This window comes from Petromyzon marinus, chromosome 64 (genome assembly GCF_048934315.1).
Source record: "Petromyzon marinus isolate PM22_M1 ecotype Great Lakes invasive population chromosome 64, UKy_Petmar_22M1.pri1.0, whole genome shotgun sequence".
NCBI lineage: Eukaryota > Metazoa > Chordata > Hyperoartia > Petromyzontiformes > Petromyzontidae > Petromyzon > Petromyzon marinus.
In genome coordinates, this window is record NC_133730.1 from 15143209 (window position 1) to 15168438 (window position 25230).

The 25230-nt window shown below is 43.3% G+C and overlaps 1 protein-coding gene across 1 annotated transcript; it reads left to right on the top strand.

Annotated features, from left to right (window-relative positions):
• The first annotated feature begins 1107 nt into the window (after nucleotides 1-1107).
• Nucleotides 1108-25025, top strand: LOC142906391 (anoctamin-5-like). Its single transcript, XM_076054048.1, has 15 exons — nucleotides 1108-1131; nucleotides 6224-6339; nucleotides 6783-6917; nucleotides 11635-11740; nucleotides 12498-12558; nucleotides 13588-13733; nucleotides 14400-14474; nucleotides 15771-15996; nucleotides 17213-17379; nucleotides 18750-18847; nucleotides 19709-19839; nucleotides 20813-21018; nucleotides 21721-21926; nucleotides 23175-23280; nucleotides 24532-25025. The coding sequence occupies exons 1-15, from the start codon at nucleotides 1108-1110 to the stop codon at nucleotides 24910-24912; spliced, it is 2184 nt and encodes a 727-aa protein (XP_075910163.1). The 3' UTR covers nucleotides 24913-25025.
• The last annotated feature ends 205 nt before the right edge of the window (nucleotides 25026-25230 follow it).

Genomic DNA, 25230 nt, shown 5'->3' on the forward strand with positions numbered 1-25230 from the left:
AGTGCATAACAGGTCTAAAAGTGTGGTGTCGGGCTACATGGTGGGCAGCAAAGGGCAGTCCATCAAAATTGGTTGTACTATACATACTATACGTCTTCACCAACCCACATTAACCAGAGTGGTGAAATGTGGATTTGAAGCTGTCGTGACTGCAAGGATCCATACTCTTTGGTTCTATTGGGTAAAGTCACGTAGGTAAAAAATAAACCAACAAAAATCACGACGTTTTGGCCACAACACAAGTGGCCTTCTTCAGGTGAAGGAACAGAACTGTCGGGACGACAGCACTTCAATTGAAATGTGGTCAAGTAACCACCATGATCCGTGTGGTCACGGGGAAGCTCTCGCAGAAGCTAACAAGCTTCCATCTTGGCAGTAATCATGTTGCCTCTTTTTTACTCTCAGCGTCTCTGCAGCGCTTGCCGCGCTCGCACTCCTCGCCCCATTCACCCCCACCCTCCCCCTCTCTGACTTATTTAACTGCCCTAACCCTGGTTTCTCTCCCACTTCAGTAAAACAGTTTCCTTGCTGTGGTTGTCACACCTGATGATGAGTGCTTGTGTTGCATTCGAAACGTCGTGATTTATTTCTATTTCTATTTTTTTTCACCTACGTGACTTTACCGAAAGAACCAAAGAGTATAGCTGACAAGCTGTCAGGGCAAAAATGACTTTGCATATTCCAACTAATATTTTTTGCCCTGGTTTGTGTCTGACCATGCTGGGCACGGCTTTGTTAACGTGTACGATATTCAATGGGGTAAAAGTCCCCTAATGGTAATACAACTTTATACCACAGGTGTACTCACACTGGAGCAGCGTCGACATTTATGAGAAAGCTTTACACATGAGTACCATGTGCGGTTCTTTACCGACATTCCCATCCCTGCACCTGCCTCCCCTGTCCCTAATGCAATGAACCCTCTACCCCCACATTACCTATGCAGAGCTCGTGGAGAGAATGAATGAGGAGGAGGGAGCGGAGGGGCATGAGGCTCAGCCTTCAACGGTGCCGCAAGACTTTTCGACGTCATCATTTCAATCTACCCTGGCCCAGGTACGATGCGGCACAACGTGGATTTGCACAGCCTATAAATTAACTTGGCTAATGTCAAAAGATGGGAAATTCCTGGTATTTACAGATTTAGTTGTTGTTTGCATTCACCAACTAATGGGCCCCAAAGTGTAGACATGGCTGCTCCTCATTTATAGATTTGCAGCCTTTGCAGCAGTGCGTTTTGGTGACTATACTGTGCTGATGAGTCCGAATGACGATTACACCGGTCCACAGTTGCATATCACTGCATAACTGCTGCTGTTAGTCTGTCACATTTGCTCAACTTTATTTTGATGGTGGTTTAAGATAGCATTACCACAATGCACTTTAGAAAATACTGATGTTTTTTGTATAATGCACAGGGGCTAGATGCTTTGTGTACACATTTCTCCAGGTCTCTGGTTTCCTCCCATAGCTAAATGACACAGTGTAACTGGTATTGGCCAAACGTACCAATGCTGAAAAAATACATGCAAATTATTCAATTGGAATTAAACTAAGCAACTTCGTTCTCGACTGCAAAAAAACAGAACTTGGTAGGACCCTCCTTGAAAATAAAAATGTAAACTCATTGAGGTTTTCCTGGGTAAACAAGTACATCATCATAGCAATAAACAACTTGCATACAAATAGCAGATTAACTTATGTCCTGATACATGTATCATGAGCTTATGAATAAATATACATTTCATGCATAAGCTATTACATCTCTCATATTCGTGTGTGTGCTTGCCTTTGCGTGTAGGACACTATCTACTTTTGCGATGGAGTCCGTCGGATCGATTTCATCCTCGCGTTCGATGATGAGGTCCATTCTCAGGACGCCATCAACAATCAGGTGAGAACGAGGAACCTACAAATAATGCTCCACCTTCCTGCACCCAGCATTATCACCCCTCCCCACGTGCAACACCACACGCCTCTAAACCTAGGTTTGACGCAGTGGTGCCAGCTCAGCTCTCTGACTGCTGAGTCACCCTGCCACCTCCATACGAGTCTTTAAATCCACAGTATACATCCTTTATCAAACTGTATCGTCAACTGCAGACCACGCTAGTCAATGAACGCTAGACTCCCATCACTCAACTCGCACATCCATACCCTGAACCATACGCCTCACTGCTTTGGCGAACAACAATCAATTATCGTTACGTATCACACTCCATCCACAACTCCTCAATAAATACACCACTTTCATATTGCACACACCGACACCCAGACATAACTTACAGGATATATGTAATATCCACATTCTAACTGCCAAATGGAAAACTATTATAACAGTGCTGAAGTACCCAGTATGCATTCTCTGCAATATTGATGTTTTTGTTTATTTTGTTGCTATTGTACCCACGCACAATGGATCTATCTCCCTTGTAAAATAGCAAAGCAACTAGCTAAGTGAGACCATCCCTGTAACAAATAAGGTAAACTCAAAGAGTTGATTGACAAAGAGCTGTGCAAATTTTTATTTTATTAAGGTCTGCTGAAGTGACACCGACTGAAGCATTTCAGTGATGCTACTTTGCAGAGCCGTTCTCTGATTGATTCCCATGTGAGGCTCTACTCACTGTAAGAGTTCAAGAAGTTTCCTCACCTCTTGACTTGACTCCCACAGTGACACAACTGAGAACAATGTATAACACAGATGGTCAATTTTGTTTGACAGAAGAAGAGGACCGAATATCAGGCAAGCCTGATGAAGATGGGGCTAGATCTCGAGATTGAACCCAAGGAGGTAAGTTTCCTGCGTGTCTCTCTGCTATAGATGACAGACACTGTATACAAATAAAAAGGTGTTAGACTGTGATTGCTTCAAAATTTCACTGCTGGCATACATTCCTTGAGTAGGAGCGCTAAAGATCCCCGCTGGAGGGTATATGGCCTACTCTTCTCTGCTTGCCAGACGTCTTGAAAGAGATAGCGAATACCCATACTTTACCCCACCATGCACAATCTTAAGATGGATTAATTGTGGCTTAGCCATTTATACTGGAGGGTATAACAGTCTCCACCTTAATGTGGCATGCCAGCTATTTATACTGTAGTAATAAGTGTTCGATAACTGCACGTACGTTATGCAATTTGCTTTTGGGTTGTGCCACACGTTGATCGGCACGAGGTGCTAACAACACGTGACACAAGCACGAAAATCCACGCGGCCGTGGACACTCTTCCAAATGAGACCATCCTGTTCCCTTGAACTCTCACCTGGTCAAACAAAGTCTAATAAATACAACTAAATGCACTCATCTAGAGTCTGACGATGAACTTCGTGCCATCCACTAGGAGTCGGTGAGCGGACGCACCACCTTTGTGAAAGTACACGCGCCATGGAACCCACTCACCACCTATGCCGAGATTCTACACATCCAGGCAAGATTCTGATGGTCATTGTAATGATGATCATGATGATGCCGATGATTGTGATGATGATTGTGGTGATGATTGTGATTATGATGGTGATAATGAATGTGATGACAATAATGTTTGTGAAGATTCATCATGGTTGTGATGATAATTGCGATGATCATGCATGTGATACAGAGTATGATGGTGACGGTGATGATTGTGATGATTATAATTTATGACGTTCAACGATAATAATCGTAGCACTGACATTACGAGATATCGAGAGACGTAAATATACAAACGGATTAGAAAAACGTACATTTGGAAAAATTTGCATATTAGCAACATATTGACTCTTTTTAGAAAAGTGAATGGGCTCGGGAAGGGCACGTTGCTTGAAGGGATGATGTCTGCTGGCCGAAAATGACATTGGAGTGGCAGCAGAAGGAGAGAACGTGCCCAAGATGATGTATATCATAGAGATGGCGAGATAAGATTGGCTCATGTGCGTGTGCTCATGACTGGGGATATTGGTGGGACAACTTGAAGAGTGGGTGGGATATGCAGTGGAGGCTTTTGGCATATTAATTGTTGCATTATAGGACTTGTTGTATTATAGGACTTGTTGTATTATAGGACTTGTATTATAGGATTTGTATAGAATGTTGTATTATAGGACTTGTTGTATTATAGGACTTGTTGTATTATAGGACTTGTTGTATTATAGGACTTGTTGTATTATAGGACTTGTTGTATTATAGGACTTGTATTATTATAGGACTTGTTGTATTGTTGGACTTGTATTATAGGACTTGTTGTATTATAGGACTTGTTGTATTATAGGAATTGTTGTATTATAGGACTTGTATTAGAGGACTTGTTGTATTATAGGACTTGTTGTATTATAGGACTTGTATAGAACGTTGTATTATAGGACTTGTTGTATTATAGGATTTGTTGTATTATAGGACTTGTTGTATTAAAGGACTTGTTGTATTATTGGACTTGTTGTATTATAGGACTTGTATAGATTGCAACAACTTGGGGAGACCTTCATCCATTCGTGGACTGATTTTGGCTGATGATGATTCCATGTGCTCAAGGCAAAGGGTTTAATACATTTAAAATCAAACAGGTGCCACTCAAGGAGAGCGACCTCCCCCAGGTGTCAGGCTCAGACAGTGGGCCTCTTCACTACCTGGGAAATATTCACCACCTGAAGCCGGGAGCCGTGCCCAAACAACCGGACTATTTCACGGCACCCTACCGGCGTTCGCAGCAGGACATCTATCCTATAAAGGATCATGACGTCCTCATCCCACCGGCCGTACGCAGCCAAATCGTACGTTTGTATCAATGCTGTATAAATAATGCCAGAATGGGGTGGTTTTTTTGCAAAAACATGTTAATTTAAAAGGGTTTTGTCGTGTTTTTATCATTTTAATTAAAGTTTTCAGCTCTGTATCGCAACTTGCGATCTCTGAGTGACATGTGGTTAGAAGTGTAAATCATTATGGTTTATTAAGAATGCCTGGATTTATGATTTATGGGTTGTGGTAATATGTGTCCCTGTAGAGAAAGCTACCAAATTTTTGGGATGCTTAACCAGGAGACATGGTGAGCTAGCAGCCCCACCCTTTGTAAGTCCTGCCCACATTATATAACCACGTCCCCTCAATCACTCTCCCCTGCACAACAAAAGAATGAAAGACTACTGTTGATATGGTTCTTGGTGAGCAGGTATCCTGTCGAGCCAATATTGTGGGCATTTGGGGTTTTGATAGTATTGTATTCTGAATAAATTGCCTTTGTGCATGGAAAGCATGCATAAAATGTCTCCTTGAAATCTGGATATTGTACTTGCTGAAATCGGTACATATCTGCTTCAGTTTTTGGGGTGTTCTATGGACCTTTCCGAGTCGGGACTCAATAAGAGTTGTGGGCCCATTATAACTGTGTAGGCTGGTGGTGGTTGGAGAGGGGGAAACATTTCAGAGTGGAGTGAGTCAATAATAGCTTACCCACCCAGCCGTATGTTTCATGCATGTTATGTTTGTCATGTGTGTCATGTGTGCTCACACAGGTTCACTACATGCTGCAAAACCCCATGCCACAAGACAGCACGAACATATTAAATATCAACCAAATGATTGAAAATGGCTGCTATACTGCAGCCTATCCACTGCATGACGTAAGTTGTTGGGGGGGTAGGGGGTGGAGGGCACACTGACACCCTACGGGAGGCCCAGGTACGACACCTGAATTGCACACCTGTATAGGACGCTATAGCATAGTCTAAAGCTTACCACATACTTAACATTAGTGTCCCACAGAGATGCGCCGCATAGGTGTCCAGGTTCCCCAGCTCACTAAACACACCTCTGATTTGCATGGTTGGCTACATACGGTGCAAAAGAAGTTCAATATCCATGCATTGGAAAGGACTCCACGAGCACTCTAGAGAGCCATTCTCAAGGGTATTTGGCCGACTATTTCACGTGGGACAGAAGTCTTTGGAAGAATTAGAAGTACCCACACTTCATCCCACAACACGTGAACAACCAATAGATTAACTGTGGGTGCACCCATTTACACTGCTTGCTGGGAAGAAGCAGCGTGATTAAGAAACGTGGTCATTGTTTTAACTGTCGTTCCCATTAAATCAAATGGGCGACCTCTAACTTTGCAAGTCCAGTGCAGTGTGCAACACCATTACACCACAGCAGCGCCACGGCAGAGTTTTGGGGGGGTGGAGCTGGTAATTTGTGAATGTCCATGCAGTGTTTGTGACTAACAATTGCTTTCCCCATGTCAGAGTGAGTCTGTTCATCCCACCAAAAACCCGAACACGCTGGGCGACCGCAACACGCTGCGACGGGAGTGGGCGAGAGCCGGGCGCTCTTTCAAGGAGCAGCCTCTTGACCTTGTGCGGTAAGTTCATGCCCTATCCACTGCTGGATGAAGACTTCCCCAAGCCTTCGCCATCTCTCCCAGTCTCCTGATGCAACGATCCATGTGGCTCCTGCACACATGCTGATTTCATTACTTAAATCTCTGTGGTGCACATCCTCTCAGACGCATTCCTTCTCTTGACTGCCACATCATTCTTAGTCTCGACCACAGGCCATCGTACCTCTTAGGGACGTGCCCTGTCCAGAAAGGTCCTAAGGCTGGACTTGAATGCTAGCTGGGAGTTGATAGCACAGACGGCTGGGGAAATGGAGTTCCAGAATAGCATTTGCCCATGCCTTCCCTGCTCTTCACATTTCCCTCCAGCCCATGGTCCTTGCTTACATATTCGATAGCTACACCACTGGTGCCATGTGCGGTTGGTGATGTTTGCGCTGTGTGTGCGAGTGATGTTGTCGGCACAGGTCATACTTCGGGGAGCAAGTGGGGCTCTATTTTGCATGGCTCGGCTTCTACACAAAGATGCTGATCTTCGCTGCAATCGTCGGCCTGATCTCCTTTTTCTTTGGAGTATTCAGCAATGACCGTGACATCACTAGGTACTGGCCCGACACATGCATACAGACAAATGCATACAAACACACACACACATACACTCATGTGTCAGATGTAGAACTCACACAGATCTCCTGCATAGCAATACAGACTGAACAATGAGTATCAGCAAGCACCTACTAAGGCTATACACAAGTACATATACACGTAAAGTACATATAGACATACATATACACTTATATACAATCCCATGGGATGCTGCCATGGCGTAATAGTTACATTTCTAGAATTGCAGTTTATAGATTTCCAGTGCGATCGCCTGGCATGGCAGCTGAAATAATGGCTAGGTTTCTTCAGTTATCCCACATATGCTCAGCAGTATAAACGGAGACACCGCAGTTAGATGATTGGCAGTTCAGATGTGATGGGGTAAAATGTGGGTACTCCCACCGTGTCCAAGACGTCTGGCCATCATGGACGAGTAGGCCAAATATCATCTCGAGGGGCAATCTAGAGCATTCTTTAGTGGAGGACCTTCCACCAGCAGTGGCATGAGCAAGCAATTTCAGGGCCACATCTTTAACATTCCACTATTAAAGTACATATGCACATATATACAATCTCATACAGTTTATATACATATACAGTACAAATATAGTACATTCAATATATTGTATATGTATATATGTTCCAAATGTCTCTGTTTCTAAAAGTAAATCCAAAAAATCAAGCCTAGCTACAATATTTCGGACAATCCAGGGAAAATTAAACATTGTTTTGGATTGCTCAGAAAACATGACATCGCCCATTGTGACGTCACTCACGACGACACGTATCACGTGGCATCGGGTTTCGTCACTCTTGTTCACATGAATATATTGTACATTCTTACGAATTGTAAATAATCCGAAAATCAAAAGCAAAAAATATTCAAATCCAAAATGTTTAAATGTGAAACGTATCCTTATAATACGACTTACACACATAGACTCTTTGGAGCTGCATGACGGACAGCGGGGAGCAAGTGCAGGAAATACATTGCTGTACTCTGTGTCTGGAGTCTTCGCTTCCCATATTCAACCCGTACTGACCAGTGTGGGATGACTAGAATTAAATAGCCCTCATGACCCACGAGGTGTGGGGAGGCCCTCAGCCAGAAGTCGATTGATAAAAGGGCTGTAAACACCCCTGAAAATCAATACATAGAGATGTTACACCACTGATATCAACGAAAATTATAATTAAACATCAGCAAATACCTTCTTTGGTTCTTTCGGTAAAGTCATGTAGAATGAGAATAAAATAATAAATTGATAAAATAAAATAACACAATAATATTCTCACGACGTTTCGGCCACAACACAAGCGGCCTTCATCAGGTGAAGGGACGAGACTGTCTGGTAGGACAGCGCTGGAGTGAAAGAGCCACGTTCAGATCACGGCCTTTAAGCTGTGTGAGAGGAACAAAGCACCTTGACAAAGGAATTAGCATATAATTTAGCATTGAAATGGCTGAATGATTAGCTTGTGACTGGTCACAGAAATAGCTATGTTAAAAGTTAAAGCATACACATCTGCAGAGGCACCCCTTGATAAAGGAATTAGCATAGAATTTAGCATTGAAATAGCTAAGTTAAAGCATACACATCCGCAGAGGCACCCCTTGACAATGGAATTAGCATAGAATTTAGCATTGAAATAGCTGAGTGATTAGCTTGTAACTGCTCACAGAAATAGCTACGTTAAAGTCAGAGCATACACATTCACCGAGGCACTTAGTACAAATCAAACAGGAGAATTTAGCATTGAAATAACTAGGCGAATTTAGCATTGAAATAACTGAGTGATTAGCTAGTGACTGATCACAGAAATTACTATGTTGAAGTCAAGGCCTACACATCTGAGCTATTCACAGTACTATATAGTGAACCAATAAGAAAACGTGCCAGTTTGTAGGTGGGGGAGTTGATAGTAGCTGCCATCGTTGAGAACTACTCAACGATGGCAGCTATACAAAAATAAAAAGAGATCCCACCAACAGCCTGGTCACCAAAACGAACAAAATCATCTCTGATTCAACAGCATTAATTGATGAGATCAAACAGTTCTCGTTGAAACCCTCTGCTGCCAGACCACCAAGATTATATGGCCTTCCAAAGATACACAAAGAAGATACACCCCTTCGTCCCATCGTCTCTACTATCAACTCCCCCACCTACAAACTGGCACGTTTTCTTGCTGATATACTGCGACCTTTCACTGGAAAAACCACCTCTGCGGTACTAAATTCTACTCACCTGGTATCGACAATCAAAGGCATTTCCCTGTCCCCAAACGACCTGCTTGTCAGTTTTGATGTGGTGTCCTTGTTCACCAAAGTCCCGGTACCTGACACCATCGCTATCATTGAAGACCTGGTTCATCAAGGACTGCATGCTGATGTACCCCCCCTGGTGAGACATTGCTTAACCAACACATACTTCACCTGGAATGGAACTTTCTACAAACAAACTGAGGGCACCCCAATGGGCTCCCCCCTATCTCCGGTTGTAGCCAACGTATTCATGGAAAAATTTGAAACTGACGCCATCCAGACTGCCACTCTACGCCCGACCTTATGGAAGAGGTACGTTGATGACACCTTTGTCATCTGGCCACATGGCCAGCCTGCTCTAGACCAATTCCGCGACCACATCAATTCCATACACCCAGCAATCAGATTTACCATGGAGGTCGAAAAAGATGGCAAACTACCCTTTTTGGATGTCTTAATTAAAAGGAGACATGATGGTTCAATGAGCCACTCTGTCTACAGGAAAGCTACCCATACAGATGCTTACTTGAAACCGGATTCCCACCACCATCCATTCCAGAAGAACTCCCTCATCAAGACTCTATACCATAGAGCCCAATGCATTTCCGACCAGGAACACATTACCAGTGAACTCAAGCACGTACACCAGGCTCTCAGGGCTAATGGCTACTCCGACTACACAATCCGCAAAGCCATCACTCCAGTCATGAAGAAGGATCCTCTTGTGGAGCCACTCAAAACCATCACCTTACCCTACATTGCAGGGGTCACTAAAAAGATCTCCAAAATCCTGAATAAACACAAGATCCAGGTCCGATTCAACACAGTACATAAAATCCGTGATTTAGTTCCATCTGTAAAAGATGCTGTTCCAGACATACAATACCCGGGCGTTTACAAACTAAAGTGCCTCTGTGGTAGTAGCTACATTGGAGAAACCAAAAGACATATCTCGGACCGCATCCGCGAACATAAAGCAGACTTGAAACACGGTAGGACGAACTCCTCTGCCTTGGCAGATCACTGTTATAATTCAGTGGGCTCACATGACATTGACTTCTCCAAGACGGAGGTTCTTTGCAAACCAACCGGCTACCATGAGAGATTCGTTCATGAGGCCATTCACATATACAAGCACAGAGACAATTTCAACCGAGAAGATGGATTCTGGCTTAGTAACCACTGGAAAGATGTTTTAAACCATTTCTGTTCTTAATTAATTGTATTTTTACGATGACCTTCAGACCGCAGCTCTTTCGCCAGCATTGACTCTTAATACCTCTCACACCACGGTTAATGGTATGGTTTTACAACATGGAGTATAATAGCACCTCGCAGCTGTCTCTCTCCCCCTCCTCTGTTCCGACCATGGACGAACTCGTCCGTCTGAACGGGGCCCGTAGCTATCCGTGGTGCTAAAGTTGAGGGTAAGAATCCACCCATTTTTTCACCATATAGCATTGTGATATATAACGACTTATTGTTGGTAGCTTAGCTGATTGGAGAATATAGAGTTTATTGATAACATTAAGGTAATTTATATTTTAGTTTTTTATTGGTTCACTATATAGTACTGTGAATAGCTCAGATGTGTAGGCCTTGACTTCAACATAGTCATTTCTGTGACCAGTCACTAGCTAATCACTCAGTTATTTCAATGCTAAATTCACCTAGTTATTTCAATGCTAAATTCTCCTGTTTGATTTGTACTAAGTGCCTCGGTGAATGTGTATGCTCTGACTTTAACGTAGCTATTTCTGTGAGCAGTTACAAGCTAATCACTCAGCTATTTCAATGCTAAATTCTATGCTAATTCCATTGTCAAGGGGTGCCTCTGCGGATGTGTATGCTTTAACTTAGCTATTTCAATGCTAAATTCTATGCTAATTCCTTTATCAAGGGGTGCCTCTGCGGATGTGTATGCTTTAACTTTTAACATAGCTATTTCTGTGACCAGTCACAAGCTAATCATTCAGCCATTTCAATGCTAAATTATATGCTAATTCCTTTGTCAAGGCGCTTTGTTCCTCTCACACAGCTTAAAGGCCGTGATCTGAACGTGGCTCTTTCACTCCAGCGCTGTCCTACCAGACAGTCTCGTCCCTTCACCTGATGAAGGCCGCTTGTGTTGTGGCCGAAACGTCGTGAGAATATTATTGTGTTATTTCATTTTATCAATTTATTATTTTATTCTCATTCTACGTGACTTTACCGAAAGAACCAAAGAAGATGAATCATTGCAGTCACGAAAGCTTTAAATCGAAATCAGCAAATACATTTTACTTTGGAAAATGCTTGATGTTGGAACCCATAATTTAGTCTGACTTTGTTTAAAGGGAGGGTATGACACATTCAAAGGTGGCATGACCTTTAGGCAAATTATATTTCTCATCCAAGTGTACTATGCCCATTAGTGTGTTTATGTTCGTGCGTGTCTATGTGTGCAGTGGAGAAATATGCAACAACACCATCGGAGGATCCCTGGTCATGTGTCCCCAGTGTGACCAAAAATGCACCTTTTGGAGGCTAAATGATACCTGCGAGACTGCGAAGGTATCACACAAATACACCATCGATGTTCCCTCTAAATAAGGATACTTATTGGTTTTTGGTGCTGTGCATCATTATCACAAAGCCAACTCACGTTGCTGAGATTGTATCATTAACATTAACCATGATCACTAGATTGCAGCACATCATGCTAAACACTATGCTGCCATTCGTGTGGGTGTTAAAAAATGTTATACTAATAATACACGTGTGATCATTTTTAAGGTAGTTAGTTATAGTTTTAGCAAATAGGGCATTTTAATGGACTAAGTCGATGGTTAGACAAATACATGAAAATGAATGCATCGTTACATCCCAGCGGGAGTGCAAAAGTTACTTTGTCTGAGTAAATCCGACACGATGTATTTCATGAGTATTTCTCCACGATCAATACAAGTGGACAAAGTATTTTGAAATCTGAATTTCAGTGCTAATTAGTTGACATGTCATGCCGAAATAATGATTATTCACTTTAAAGTGTCAGAAATGTATGTCCACAATCATGGAACTGCCCATTGCTTATTTTGCTCTTTCTGTCACATTTATACAGATTTGTTTGATACATGAATAGCGCTATAATATCAGACATTGTAGAGCATTGTCATCTCCACAATTTAATGGATGTTTCATGAGTGATTAATCTATTTTAACTTAAAAATCAATCGATGCATCATTATTTCCTGCTGTTGATATTGAAAAGACGTGGATGCTAAGATTTAAGGTTTAATTGTGACTAACACCTCTGATTGTGCCGTTGCAGACTTCACACATGTATGAAAATCCGGTCACCATATTCTTCGCAGTTTTCATGGGACTTTGGGGTAAGTGATGCTAAGCATTGGCACACATTGTCCAGACACAGTGACAAGTATCAACATGTTTGCAATGATGATGAGCACATTTGGCCACATACAGTGTTAAAGAAGTTCAACATACATACGTACAACCATATACAGTACCATCATGTCTTGCAATGTTCGTATGCAGTGATCCTGACAGTCCTATTATGAACCCACTGCTCAATGAGGGCAAATTTGGACCATGACTTGCACACATTGTCCTACTCTTACGAATGATAACCGATAATCTTTAATGTCCACTGTGAAGCAGATGGTGTGTATTTTTGTGTAATTAATACACGGGCAATATTAATCAGGGCAGCCACATAATTTGAACCACGAACCTCTGCAACAAGCAACGAATGCGGTACCCCAAGGCGATTCCATGAAAAATGCAAAGTGGCCAGGTGGCTCAGAGTTCAGAGTGCTGCGTTGCCGCCGCTGAGATTCTGTGTTGAAATGAAAGTGGCCACCTGCGATTAAACCAGTTTCTCAATTATAGCAAAATGATGGTCTCAACTCAGTCACCGATATCTGCACAACAAATACAAAAAATCCATAATGTTAAAGTTGGTTCTGTACTTAATTAGGCTACATTCCAGCTCTGAGAATAAAAATGTTAGCTTGACTATCACGTAACAAACGCTCCTCTCCGTGGCAAAGCATTTGGGAAAGAGCTACCCCTACTGTGTGGACCAGAGATCACAGAGGTAGCTCTGTGATATTCACTTTTGTGTAACGTTTTGTAACACGAAGAGCAGCACTGCTCTGTTATAGATCCAAAGGAAAACTCAATCTCATGCCATGCCACTCAGTGCAAGTGGGATAAAATTGTGGCAATGTACCAAAAAAAGCCAATAAAGGTATTTATGAAAGAAAAAAAAAGTACTAATGAAGTTACTTTGAACATTACATTTAACAGACTACATTAGGTAACCTTTGAACCCTTGAGCAATCGATAGTGAAATTACTTTTCTAAGTAAATCCTCCCCGTGTGGTGTGTCGCAACAGCCACGGTGTTCCTGGAATTTTGGAAGCGTCGCCAGGCATCGCTCGCATACCGCTGGGACCTGACGGCAGCGGCGGAGGAAGGAGACCCCATCCGGCCCGAGTACCTGGCTCGCTGCACGACCACGAAATGTAACATCATCACCATGGTAATGCTTTTTGCTGTCACCACGGCGACTACCTCATTGCACACACACACCTCTGTTTTGTAATGTTGCATGTGTAACTGTTCACTGTTTTCCTAGTTTTTCTTCTAACATATTTGTTGGCCTTTGGTCAATTGTGTTTTCCTCCCAATATTATCCCGATTGTCCTATCGGCATCGTTATGAAACAATGTCCATTTGGAACTCTATGTTATGGAAAGGTTTGCTGAAGCAGATGTTACATAATTACTTATAAGATCCCTTCAAGTGAACACACACTAGAGGGTGGCCCTTTCGCATCAGCCCTGCTACAAAGAAATGTTCATGATGGTCAAACTCATCTTTTTTAATTCTGAAAGGTGAAATTTGTCCAAATTAAGAAAAGAAACAAATGTAATATTGGTGACCAGGCTGATCGGCTTACTACTTGGTTTTATTGGAGGCAGCTGCCTGGGTTAAAACCAAGAAATATCAGCGCTGCCAGCTCAACTCTCAGACATCAGGACCATCAAATCCATTCCTTTATATCATCGCATGCTTAACTAGTAGTGGGGAAAACAAATAATAGTTCATCAGTCAACCTTAACGGCTCACACTAACATTGGTCACTCCGACAGACTAATCTATATACAAATGCTTTTCCGTCTGTGTCCGTGCATTGTGAGTGCAGAAGGAGGAGCCTCATATGCCTAAGAGGATACTGAGGTTCCGATACTGCCTCTCCGGGATCATGGTGTTGTTCTGGGTGAGTCCGCCAACTCAACAGCAACATTGAACCCCTTCTCCTGATCCAGTGAGCTATGGCCAAGTCACCTGCTATGTGCCTCATCTTGGAGGCGAAGCAGGTTTTGAGCCTGGGTACTGCACGAATGGGTAACCATCATGCACAAAATGGACTGTAGGCTGCTGCAGAGCTACCTTGTGGCCAACAGAGAACTGCATTCTTTTGCTTCCATCCTTTACCAACCTGTACTGGTGTGCATGGTGAAGTATGGGAAAATAACCCTGACAATCTGCGCAGGGTTGGGAAGGCCATCATCCAGCAGTGGATTCATATACGGGTTATACACATATATATATTTTTACTTGACCCAATCCTAACCTCCACACTCTGCTCCACCAGTCAGAATCGCTCTCAAACTATGTTGTTCCTCCTGTGTGATCCATTGAGTGATTACAAGTGGGGGTATAGATACATGCATAATTATATAACTTACAGCCCTTTGTCAATCCAATCACCTGAAATATCTACAGGTGGCCCAAGGCAATGAATACATCATGAGCCGTATCATGTTATCCACCTGCTCCTGTCAACCTCGATTTGGGTTTCTCGAGACTAGTCCTCGGCCTTAAGGCCAGATGGAAAAGATTTCCTCAGCTCCTTGGCCTTGAGTGTGTGGCCTCAGTCCGAGGAGTTTTACTAGAGGTACCGACCTTGACACTGGCCTCATACTAGCGCACCCAACCTTGAGTGACCTTGACACTGATTGTGCCCTAAAAAGCTGCCGCCTTGGCCTCACCTTGGCCCTGTGGCTTTTGGTCTCAACTTCACATCTGAACGTGGCTCGAGGTCAAGCAGGGCCAGGGATAGTAATTCCTTTCATAACCTTGCATCATTTTCTACAATTGACCACGTGACGTTACCATTACACGTTCATTGTGTGTGATGTTAGCGAAACAGCTCAGGTTTTGTTTAACATGTAGGCTTTTCGCGACCAATATCATCCATAATATTTTTTTTGGATTAGATTGCGTAAATATGTGTCATTAAACCCACCACCACCCGACAAAGCCAATTAGTAAAGTTGTTCACGTAAACAGAACATGCCAATTCATTACTAGTATAGCAAATTCACAATATCTACAATCTGAGTACGACGTTTTGCCAGTCATTTGGTTCTGCTGTAGACAAACGAACTGGCACCTCCTGAGCCACACCAGGCTAGCTCGGCACAGCTAACTCACGGCTTGGTTATATAGTGGAAAAGAGCTACAAGACTGTAAATCTCACCCACCTCTGTGTTTCTTGTGTTACTGGCAGATCCTCCTGATTCTTTCTGCAATTTTGGGTGTGGTTGTTTACCGCCTGACCATCTTTGGCATACTCTCCTCGAGTATCCCCAATCATGTGACCAAGATCAAGGTGATCGGTGCCCTACTCACACCTGATATGGTTACCACCATCACGGCCTCCATCCTCAACATCGTAATCATATTACTACTCAACAAAGGTTACGACAAGCTGGCCCTCGTCCTCACTGATCTGGGTAGGTGTCATCACCATCACGGTTTGCATATGTTTATTTTATTATACGCCACAAGAGAACACATGTAAATTTGAAGCTTGGATAAATGTTGTGCATGGTAAATAATGTCGCTGTAAAAATGTCATCATGATTTTAACCTTGCACCATGGGGCCATGAATAGCAGCATCAGTGCATCATCCAGTCACTTGTTCAACTACTGCCTGTTTTTGTCAGAACTTTCTTAAATTTTTCCTCCAGTTTCATTCCGATTGGGCTATCAGAATCGTGTCTTGAGATGAAGTATCCAATGGGATCTCTTGTAGACCAGTGCAACCCTTAATGTCATGAAATGGCCCTAGAAGTGAATATCACTGAGCTACCTCTGAGACCCTTCATTCAAGTGAACTCTGGTTCACACATTAGGGGGAAGCACTTTTCAATCCACACTACTACGGAATATAATGTTAATCTCGTAACAGTCAAATTGCTCATTCTCACAACTAGAATTTCACCAAATTTAGTGATGAACCAAATGGTGTATGTTACAAATGTATATGCCATCATTAGTAACCGTCCTGAAGCCATCAATTCACTGCACTTGAGAACACATGTTACCAGAGGCCGCTGCCTGGATTTAAACCCAGGATCTCAATGGTGCCAACTTAGCACTCTGATTTCACCTCTCGATCCATTGAATCACTGAATGTAATTGTGGGCTGACCCTCACTGCTGCATTGCTACCTTCTAGTCAGCTGTCAGCTATCTGCTTGTGTTGCTCATGTTGCCAGCTACTGAGCCCTTTATTAGTAATTTATCCTGCTGAAGCCTGCACCCCCTCTGAAAGGTGACCCATGATAATTACTAAGATACACCTTATAGATATTTGAGAATCAAGTGCACTGGCTTTCAGACATCATACGGACAGTGTAAATGGCTTAATTGCAAATGGAGACTGAAGGACACTCCACAGGGCGAATGTGGTGAACAACACCTGGTAAACAACTTGTGCACTGTCACTCATTCCCCAGCAACATCTTTGAAATTAACTTTTGATCTTCAAATTCATTTTAATGGATATCAAAGCACGTTACATTGTGAAATGTTGCTATTCCTCAATGCGGCATAATTATCAGTGGCTTCTCGTAGCCTGTGTGCCAGAAACTATGAAAGTAACATCAAAACTGATTGCCCTGTTTGATGTTTGTGTCCATGTGTGCCTTTGTATCACACCCACAGAGATGCCCAAGACGCAAGGAGAATATGAGTATCGGCTGACGTTCAAGAAATTCTTATTTCAGTTCGTCAACTTCTACTCGGCGTCTTTCTACATTGCATTTTTCAAGGGGAAATTCATCGGCTTCCCCGGAAGCTACACTTACTTTGGAAAATGGAGAATCGAGGAGGTGTGTAGATCTGAGGGGTTGGCCCCTCTGTTTTCTATGCTGTTTGTACAACATTTTTATGTTTTACTTTTGTAGTTGATATTTTTCCCAACAATTGTCTTCACACCGTGCTGTTGGTGAAATGTCGAAATAAGGACTCTTTCTTTTGGAACTCTAAAAGGCCTCATTGTCTTCACACCTGGTCACCAGCTCTAGCATTAACACAGTCTCCGGAGTAAAACAGTTTTCGAAACCAGACTTGAGAGAGCACGAGGTCACCACGAGCAGAACACGTGTTAGACTGATGCAATTGGTAACCCAGTTAACTTGAGGGTGTTAGTTTATCACATATTTTGCAAGTAGTACCCTTGTGGTCTCTCATTGGACATTTTCAATTATATACCGTATTTATCAAACGCCATTTATTTAAAATTATATATTTGATCATCCTTAAAAATGTACAGTATTTCAGCCCCCCTCAAGGATATGTTTAGCCACTACCTATGACTCACTGTGGCGCAGTGGAGCACGTTGTGTTAGAGAACGGCCCCGTAATATGATATCAAGAACGAATTCTGGAGTAAGGAATTAAGCAGCATTGCGTTGTGCACACGTTAAATAAATGTCATTAAGACAGTGTTAATGACACGTAGTTTAACATTTACATAATTGCCATTCAGAGTCACCCTGAGTATTTGCAGTCACTCTATGCTTGGAAGAAAGTCCATTGCCCAAAATGTGCACCTGTTGCTCATGTTTCTGTTTGAAGGCAGACTTGTTGACACATGAGATGATTATAATGAGTACATTTGGTGTTATATTAAGGTGCCTACTTCTCCTGCTGCAGATTTGTAGGAAATCGTCACGAGGGCGATTCATTGATTGATATCCTCTCAAAAACAATACACATAAAGGATAAAGAATACAGCTTATTATTTAAGTGCCTCTGTGTTTTCTACCAACTTAATTTCATGTTTTACGATTATTATATTTACTAGACGATGCTCTGCAATTAAACTCACCTGATACTAAACACCAACTGCAGTATGCATGTTGTGTGTTGAACTTATTTTGCACCGTACACAGCCTGCATCGGATGTGTGGGGGAAGGACAACAAACAAAACATTATCAGATGCGCCACCATTTTCTTTATTTAAAATACATGAGGGGGAGGGGGAAAGTGTTTCTCATAATCTGGAGAATATTGATATTCTTAATCACTGTCCCCTCTAACATATGGAGCCGTCAGTTTTGCAGTGTGCAATTGACTGAAGAGAAGAATGTGAGAGGATCATTAGAAATGATGTGTGGTATCCATATATGTATTACCCAATATTTCATATCTTCAGTGTTTAACCTGAATCTATTCTCCATCTCATCCCCCCTCCAGTGTCCCCCAAACGGCTGTCTCTTTGAACTGACTTCTCAACTCACTGTCATCATGGTAGTGAAGCAGATGGTTGGCAATTTTCAGGAGGTCATCATCCCGTAAGTATCGCATGAACACATGATAGCTGTGAAGTCTGATTACGGCGTTTCCTCGTGTAACGCGGTAGATGCGTTCCTGAAAATTTCCGCATGAAGTAAAAACGCGCAAGGAAGGAATTACTGAGTTAATCACATTTGCACAGTAAAATCAACCTGCAGTCATCCCATGGTGGGATAAATAACTCAGGCTAGGCTGCCGTGTTACTGTATCATTCGGCATGCTTTATCAAACTGCTCAGCCGCGCAACTCAAGACAGTCGTTCATCGTCGACTGCTCAGGAAAGCATTATAATGGCCGCGTTCAGCGTTTTAACAGTGTGCATTCCACATTATAATGGACACGTTCCACGTTGTGTGAAAAGTTTTCCCAAATATAGGAACCATGTTACAATGAAAATGTGTTGTGTGAAAACGCATTCAGCGAAAAGTCATGTCGACAGCTTGTTAGCAGTGTGCACTGGTTAAGCAGTGAACACCAGTCAACTGGACAAAGTTCACCTCGTTAGTATCATGTGATATTCCGATCAGACGCTTCGTACATAGTTTCATAATATTAGACAAGCAACTCCCATGACTGAAAGAGTGTAGTGGATTGACAACGGGCTAAATGAAAAACAGCTACTACTTAGGTTTTAGCAGTTGTTTTGTACAGCTCTCTGACATGTTTTGTGTCATACCGCATATTGTTTGGCATGTCTTGACGTTTCGCTCCACGTGCTTGGGATATTCACATGATACAACCTGAAAACGCAGTGGAAAGCTATGAAATAGCAAACCTAGAGTTGATGAACAAATGGATATGCACGTGTGTAAGGGTGTCTCTGTGTCTGCACATGCGTACCTCCCCCCTCAATTCCCCAGATGGTTCAGCAATTGGTGGGCCCAGCGTCGGGCCAAGATAAGGCCTGAGGCTGTCTACACGCGCTGGGAGCAAGACATGGACCTACAGCCCCAGAGCCCACTTGGACTCTTTGATGAATACCTCGAGATGGGTACAATGAGCTCAGAGGATCACACTACGGAGTCAACGCGTTTTACTTTATTATTAAAAAAAACACACACAATTGGGTATCATTTGACTATATAGGCACGTGTGTACGGCCCCTGGGTATCTGTCGGACATTGTTGTGGGAGGGAAATTACCCACACTTCGGGTTGTTGAAGGCAGGGAGCACAGATGTAAGAGCTTAGATGTACAATACAACAATGTAATTTGCTGCACTGTCCTCTGCTGCTCACAACCCCACAATAACTATTGCATGGTCACCCATGCAACCAATTTTCAGGCTCAGCTCTCCTTAACTTCTGGGATCTGATTAAATCTGACGCGTACTGGGTGATTTGGCCATAGGCACCAATCTATGGATATACTATAACACAATTGTCTTTGAGCATGCGCGTATGTGCATATGTACGGAGTTAAGTTTTAGAAACAATAGGAGCACATATTTGCTCCTCTTGTCTGCTAACCAATGCAGCTACATTGGTCAGCTTGGGTTGACGTTTCTCCCCCTTACTATTTATTTAAAACTCTTGTGCATCATGTCCACTGTGGTTAACTGCTGTGATTTGTTGGCATTTCAGCCACAGTGCATATGCCTAAAAATGTGTGGTACGGTTAATGGAGTCCTCAATACAGGATGTGATCTAGTTATTATAGCCACCTAGTGGTGGAAAATGGTGCGAAAGAAACCCAGGTGAACCAGAGCTGAGCATTAAAGATGGTAGTGGCTGGTCGCATCTCAGTGGCCAATGTAATGGACACGATAATTTTATGAACAAATGATACGAAAATGTGATCATATTTTGGGGTCTCCTTTGACTAAAACACATTCAATGTATTGAAAACATGTTTTGTTTGCTTAAAGTAATCACAACATAACAGCATTAAGAGTGTGTGTCTATATCCTGTTTCACTCATTATCCTATCCTTGCCCCCCTACCCATTCTCAAAATATACCCCAGTTATCCAATTCGGGTTTGTCACTCTCTTCGTGGCATCATTTCCACTTGCGCCATTGCTCGCACTGCTGAACAACATCATCGAAGTGCGGGTCGACGCGTGGAAGCTCGTAACGAAGATGAGGAGGCCTGTGGTTTCGCGAGCAAGAGGAATTGGAGCCTGGGCCGACATTCTGAGTTTCATTGCCACCCTCTCTGTAATCACCAATGTAAGTCGCCAGATTGTCCGCTCGCTTTCTCGCTCAGTATCCCATCTTATGAGTGACATAACATGTCATGTTAGCCGTGTGGGTTCTTTTTACCATACTTCACCATTCTGGTCATGGCAGGTTTGAGAAGAGGTGTAGTGGGGGACCAGGAGCGGTTCGGGTATCACTCGTCACTGATGTTAGTCGTAGCTGGAAGTCAATTGCATGTGTGCTGAATTCAAAGTGCAGTGCACGAATCACTGCACCACCGCTCCTATCCACTCTCTCCCAAAATCGCAAAAGGTAAAGCCTTGCAATTGCTTGCTCATGTCACTGCTGGCAGAAGGGCCTCAACTAAAGGTAGCTCTAGAGAACCCCTCTACACGGTATTTGGCCTACTCTTCCATGATGACCAGACATGTTGTAAGATGTGGAATTACCTGCGCTAAAACAGTGATGAACCCATTTATATTGCTAATTGGACAGAGGTGGGGGAGATTTAAGAAAATGATCCATTGCTTCAACTGTTGTGTCAGGAGACTGAACTGACGACTGCCAGATTGCAAGTCCTTATATGGTAACCATTTAACTCTGGCAGCAACCCCCCAAATTGTATTTGTGAAAATTAATGTAATTGCCAAGGTAAGATGTTCAGAAGCCTTGGTCAAATCATTGCATGCTAAGTGACCGCTATCGCTGTGCCTCCGTATGCTAATTCCACAGTCATGCATCTTGGCGTTCACAACGGACATCATCCCACGCCTGGTGTATTATTATGGATACTCAGCAGAGTATGGCACAGGTTCGCCTACAATGCATGGGTACACGGAGGACAGCTTTTCAATTTTCAAGATCAGCGACTTCAAGGAGCAAAATTATCCCAACATCCTGCCAGCCTGGTTTGATCCGGCAATCCACACAACCTGCAGGTTTGTGCCATTCAGTGTCATGCCCAGCTATCGGGGGTGCCGTCCCTGCGAATGTGATGCACTGATGTCTGGGTGTGTTGTCCAGGTAGATGCGACATCCTTCTGGGTGTGGCGTCCTCCTGGCTCCGCCCCTTCCTGATTAGGCTCGTTTTCTTCCTCTTTTCACTCCGTGACTTTCCTTTTAAGACCCACACTTCCCCTAGGCCCCACCTCTGTTTATGCCCTGCCCCTTACCGTGGACACAGGGTTTGGCTTAGTTGGGTAGTAAGGGGTTGTGGTAGGGTTGGGGGAAGAGTGTGCATGGTGGGTGGGGACAGTAAAGGGGGTGGGGGGGGGAATTGGAGGGGGGGAGCAGTGGGTACGGGTGGGATGGCTTCACAACCAAAGTCCCACTTAGAGAAATATAATAATAGATTGATATAAATTCTAGCTCATTGTTACCTTGCTAAAGAGTAATGTTATTTATTTATCTATCGATCCACGACTGCTTAATTGAGTCTCAAGATCCCTTTGCAGGAAGACCGTGCATTGGGATTCCAGTTTAAGGTGGTCTTATGCATGTGGGATGCAATAAGAGGTCCTGGAGAACCCATGATATTGAAATGAAGCTTAAAGGTTTACACAGACATGAAACCACTTGGTCTACAGCCATCTTCTGGTCACCTCAGCACAGATAGTTAAGAAATTGATGCGATCTACTAACCCTTTTCTCTAACGTTTTTGAATTGCTGGCATACACAACTATAATCAATATAACCATATTGATCGATATTTAATATAACCTTACTTGACTATGATCAAATCACCACGAATGCAGCTGATCTTAGACTATGATCAAATCACCACGAATGCAGCTGATCTTAGATTCCGGAAGTCAAGCCGGCTTGAGCCTTGTTCGTGCTTAGATTGATGATCACCATGCACAATGCAGGTGCAGTAGGCGACTGTGGAGCTAGGTTGTCAGCAGTGGGTAGTTCAGCAAAATTAACAGTTGTGCTATATTGCTCTCCCATTATCTGTACTCCCTGCCTTCGCCAACCTGGCATGGACCAGCGTGAACCATTGTCAAAAGAGCCCCCACAAGCTGCACGTTGTGGGAAGGCCCTCTTTCAGAAGCGGATTTTTTTAAGGGCTGTGAACGCATATACCGTTTGTGCACAACCATACTTGTTCAATTTAGCGCCAACTCTACTTTCGAGGCACTTTGCTCAATATAGTCCATGCGTGTTTGTGGTTGTACGTGTGTAGGTATCCAGGTTATCGCTACCCGCCGGATCATCCCCAAGCCTACTCCGTCACCAAGCAGTACTGGCAAGTACTGACGGCAAAGCTGGCCTTCGTCATTGCCATGCAGGTACACATCAACATGCACACACACACACACATTCATAAACCCATTGAAAGATAAAGGTACAGCCCTCCAATTACTTGCTCATGTCACTGATGGCAAAAGCGCTCCTGCTATAGGGAGCTCAAGAGAGACCCTTAAGATGTATTTTTACTGCTCTTCCACACTGGTCAGACGTCTTGGGAAGATGTGGGAGTTCCCACACTGGACAGAACCAAACTCAGCCGACCAATTGACTGGATGTATTCCATTTACACTGCTAGGTGGATAGAGGCAGTGGAATGTAAAAAAAAACGTTCACCATTGTTTACACTCCCACGACCAAAGATCAATTCACACCCGTGACCTCTGGATTGCAAGTCTAGTGTGCAAAGCCTTACACTACTGCACCATCGTATAGACTCATCTGTGAGCAGTTGTTAAGGTCAGCAGAGCAAACCGTGATCATTGTCAATGGGTCATTACAGATAATGCCAGTAATGCTATTACACCTCACAATTGCACAGTATTTCTGAGATCACAAATAATAGTGGTAATACAATACTTTCATCATGCAGCAGACGATTCATGTTGTTGATGCAATTTGTCACACGTAAGCATGTGTGCTTGTGGGAAGGGGAGCGGCTGCGTTGTTGTTTGTGAACTGCGCTACCAATCCTGTGTGACCGGAGTACTATTTCTGGCCACAGCCAACAACAGTGGAAAATATTAGAACCAGTGTTGAGCTTCCCTTAAGTTGATTCTGTCTTAAAATGAGTACTTGATGAAGTGTGTGAAAATCATCACTGGCGAGATAAAGGTGCACACCACCCCCACAGGCACTGTGCGAACCTTCATAGATGCACTTGTCTCAGTCTGTGAAAGGCTACACAGGGAATCTTTGTAGTGGTGACATGGCCGAGTGTAAGTGTTTGTTGATTGTTGCGGTAATTTGCGGCTGCCCAGGTGAATACTGTGGGTGCATTAACTGCACATCATAAATGTTGCCTGCTGCATAGTGAACGTAAAAAACCCATTAAGTAATTCAAAAAAAGTGCCTCGGTATAATTTGCCAAATGTTCAAAAATTACTCAAATGACTTAATTTAATTTTGGGAAAAACGACGTAACAATATAATATCCCTAGGCTGCAGGTCCCCGGAATAGTTGACCTGAGATGTAAAGCACTTTGAGATGCTGCCATATTATATTTAGTAAGCACCCTTTACATGCAAATCCTGAAACTGAAAATCCTTTACCTGTGTGTGGACGTGTGCAGCACGTGGTGTTACTCACGAAGGCCTGCATTGCATACATCATCCCGGACACGCCATCCCATGTGCGCGCCTGCATGCGCCGCGAGCGCTTCGTCGTACAGACGATTCTGCAGCAGGCAGAGCTGGGCCGTCTCCGTAACACCCTCCTCACCGATGCCCCCAGCTCACCGCCATCGCCTCAATTCCACGTTGAGGATGAGCAGGCAGAGATGGGCCTGCTTCGCTGCTCACTGCATAAGGAGTCTCCTGGCATATTGCACCCACCCCAGCGGTGCCACATGGAGAATGAGCAGGCAGAGAAGACTGGTGACGACTCACTGCTGAAGGGATCCGAGGAGGAATCAAGCAGCGAGGATTCGTCAACTGTCTTCTACAGCATATAAACTACTCAGACTTTTAAAGGAGGCTGCTATCCTAACGCTGTTTGCACGTGGACAAGGACATTGCAGTCGAGGACTATCTGTATATATATATTAATAAATAGTTTATGATTTAACATGTCTCAATCATCTCATGTCTTTTCATACGAATCACGATGTGAATGAGGAAAACTAGAAATTATTGTTATTTTGTAAATATTTTTTATTTTGGTTTAACACGTAGGCTTTCGGGCCCAATATCATCCATAGAGGTGTGTTTTGGGTTAGATCGCGTACATATATAAACGTGTCGTTAAAACCCACCACCACTCGATACAGCCA